This window comes from Tupaia chinensis, unplaced genomic scaffold, assembly GCF_000334495.1.
Source record: "Tupaia chinensis unplaced genomic scaffold, TupChi_1.0 Scaffold144382_1, whole genome shotgun sequence".
NCBI classification, from domain to species: Eukaryota; Metazoa; Chordata; class Mammalia; order Scandentia; family Tupaiidae; genus Tupaia; species Tupaia belangeri.
The window spans coordinates 18,925-21,820 of record NW_006204242.1 but is presented as its reverse complement, the minus strand read 5'-3'; the positions used below and the strand labels follow the sequence as shown (position 1 = coordinate 21,820).

General features: G+C 58.0%; 1 protein-coding gene across 1 annotated transcript in view; it reads left to right on the top strand.

Moving 5' to 3' along the window:
• ATP6AP1 (ATPase H+ transporting accessory protein 1) overlaps positions 1-2,633 on the top strand; it is a gene marked incomplete at its 5' end in the record, with an annotated part of 8,504 nt that extends 5,871 nt beyond the window's left edge. Inside the window, 4 exon segments of the mRNA XM_006166991.3 lie at positions 545-783; positions 1,306-1,353; positions 1,436-1,667; positions 1,897-2,633. Coding sequence (XP_006167053.2) covers positions 545-783; positions 1,306-1,353; positions 1,436-1,667; positions 1,897-2,106 — 729 coding nt within the window.
• Positions 2,634-2,896: the final 263 nt, after the last annotated feature.

The window sequence follows — 2,896 nt, the reverse complement described above, 5'->3', positions numbered from 1 at the left end:
AGGAGGCAGTGACAGGCCACCCTCATCCCAGGAGGGATAGCTGCTTAGCTGCTCCTGGGTTGTCAGGTGGGCCAGAGAGTACCTGGGCCAGGTGGGGTGTTCTTGTGACCTGGTCTCTGCTATCCCCATTGTCCCTCAGATGAGGTCATCGGGCAGGTGCTGAGCACACTCAAGTCCGAAGACGTGCCCTATACAGCAGCCCTCACAGCAGTCCGCCCCTCCAGGGTATGTGCCCTCGCGGTGGGGGTCTGGGGCACATGCGGAGAGGCTGTGTGGTGACCATGCTTGAGGGGAGGGGCTACAGGCAGGGCTCCCAGGAGGCCCAGGGTCAGGGTCTCCCATGGAATGAGTAATCAGGGCTGGCTTGTCCCTGTGAGCTGTGTGACCCTAAGTTGAAGGAGTCTGGGCTGGCAGGGAAGGCTTCCTCTCCTTGACTGCTGGGCTTCTGAGATGTGGGTAGAGTGCCGGTTGGGAGAGGAGGGAGGGCACGACTGCTGGGTCTGGGCTTGTTCTCTGGGTTGTTGAGAGAAGGGTATTCCTGCAGGTGGCTCGTGACGTGCCTATGGTGGCCAGTGGGCTGGGTCGCCAGCTGCTGCAAAAACCACCTGCTTCGGCTACGGTCCATCCTCCTGTGAGTTACAATGACACCGTCCCCAGGATCCTGTTCTGGGCCCAGAACTTTTCTGTGGCCTACAAGGACCAGCGGGAGGACCTGACCCCTATCACTTTTGGGGTGCAAGAGCTCAACCTCACTGGCTCCTTCTGGAATGACTCCATGGCCAGGTTGGGGCACAAGGCGGGCTGGGCAGGCATGGCTGTGGTCTTGATAGGGTGTGGCCTTCGTGGGTGCACATGGTACATGGGTGAGGTTGCTAGGGGCCACGGACCAGGAGCTGCTCAGAGCTCTGCCTCACTACTCTCATTGGTCCTTGGTTGGGAGCTTGGTGAACAATCTTCTTCATAGTCATCCGAGCACCTGGCACCCCTGCCCCTTCAGCAAAGCCCTGGGACTGCATGTGGGTCACTTCCGGGGCTCCTTGGTGACCCCAAGAGGAGCAGTGGGCTCCCCTGAGGGCTCTCCTACACAGAGGATGGACCCCTAAGCTGGAGGTGCTGGGTGCTGTTCCCAGCTCTCTCCCTGACTTAGAATGTGACTGGAGTCTCAGTTTTCCCACCTGTCAAGGGAGGCACAGTGCCGCTTCAAGTGGCTGCTTAGGGAGGAGCAGAGCTGAGGAACTTGTCCTCTACTATGAGAGTCAAGGCCCTCTCAGAGCCTGACAGCGTACCTCTCACTCTGGTTCGCAGACTCTCACTGACCTACGAGCAACTCTTCGGTACCATGGTGACATTCAAGTGAGTCTTGGGGCAGCCATACTGTGGGCAGGCCAGCATGGCTCCAGTCTCAGCTCACCAGACACCCCTGCTGCCTCTCCAGGTTCGTTCTGACTAACCGCTTCTACCCAGTGTCCGCCCGCAACTGGTTTACCATGGAACACCTGGAAATCCACAGCAATGGCTCCGTCATCTACTTCAATGCCTCCCAGGTGACAGGGCCCAGCATCTACTCCTTCCACTGTGAGTACGTCAGCAGTGACAGCAACAAAGGCAGTCTCCTCGTACCCCACAAATCGCCCTCGGACTGGCACATCACTCTTCAGGACTTCCAGGTGTGGAGCTGGGATGGGCTGAGCTTTGGCTGGGGAGCCCAGGCTGGTGGTGGCAGGGTCCTGAAAGTCAGTGTTGACTGGCCTGGGCGTGGAGTTGGCATTCCCATCCCTGTGTTGCTCCTACCCTGGGAGACTGGGGCTCTCATTCACCTGGGAACCCCAGTCCTTGGTGGGCCTTCCAGCCATGGGGCCACATGGTCCTTTCTAATCTACATTTGCATGTTCTCAGATCCAAGCCTTCAATGTGATGGGTGAACAGTTCTCCTACGCCAGTGACTGTGCCGGCTTCTTCTCCCCGGGTATCTGGATGGGGCTACTCACCTCCCTGTTTATGCTCTTCATCTTCACCTATGGCCTGCACATGATCCTTAGCCTCAAGACCATGGATCGCTTCGACGACCACAAGGGCCCTGCCATCTCCTTGACCCAGATCGTGTGACCCAGTACCCTTGGGGGGAGGGGGTGGGGTGGGTACAAGGTGTCCAAGTTGTGGCTTTCCCCTCTTCCTACTGTCGCATGAGTCCCAGCTTCCCTCGGCCTGTCTAGCCTCCTTTTCAGCCAGCTGAGGGGCTTCCCTGGGGTGTCCCCATCTCTACCAACAAGGTGTACATACTCTGCATAAATATTAGATAGCTATGCCAGGCTTGGTCATTGTGAGCAGTAGAGGACTTTAGTTCTAGAGTCCCCTTTCTCCTCTCTTCCCTTATTTATTCCCTTGCTGTTTATAGCGCTCCTTCCCCAAGCTTAGCAGATCTCCCACTATGGTTCTCTGAGTTTGGGGGGCTGTGTTTTGGTGATGTGCTAATAGGCAGTACCCTGGGGTTTTGTTTCTGTGGCCTGATAAGGAAAGGACCTGCAGACAGGTGGGCTGAGGGTTTCTGGCACTGTCCACCGGGAATGCCTGCGGGAGGGAGCCTGGAGTGCTCGGTTGTTTCCTTCCTGATAAAATAAAGACCGTCACCATGCCTTGGGCCTCTTGTCGCTCATTTCTGTACTGGGACTTGGGAATGCACTGGGCTGAGGCCCGAGGAGATGCCTGGATGCAACTGATCCAGGCCAAGGCGAGGGGGCGCGGAAAGGCGAATCCAGAGCCAGGGGAGACCACAGGTTCTTTGGCAAGCTGGGGTCCTAAGAGGGTGGCAGGGGGCGCTTGGGCTGAGCCCCGCGTGGCTTAGGTGCCTCGGGGAGACCATGACAATGGCAGCCCTCGAGTCGCGAGGGGCCCGCCT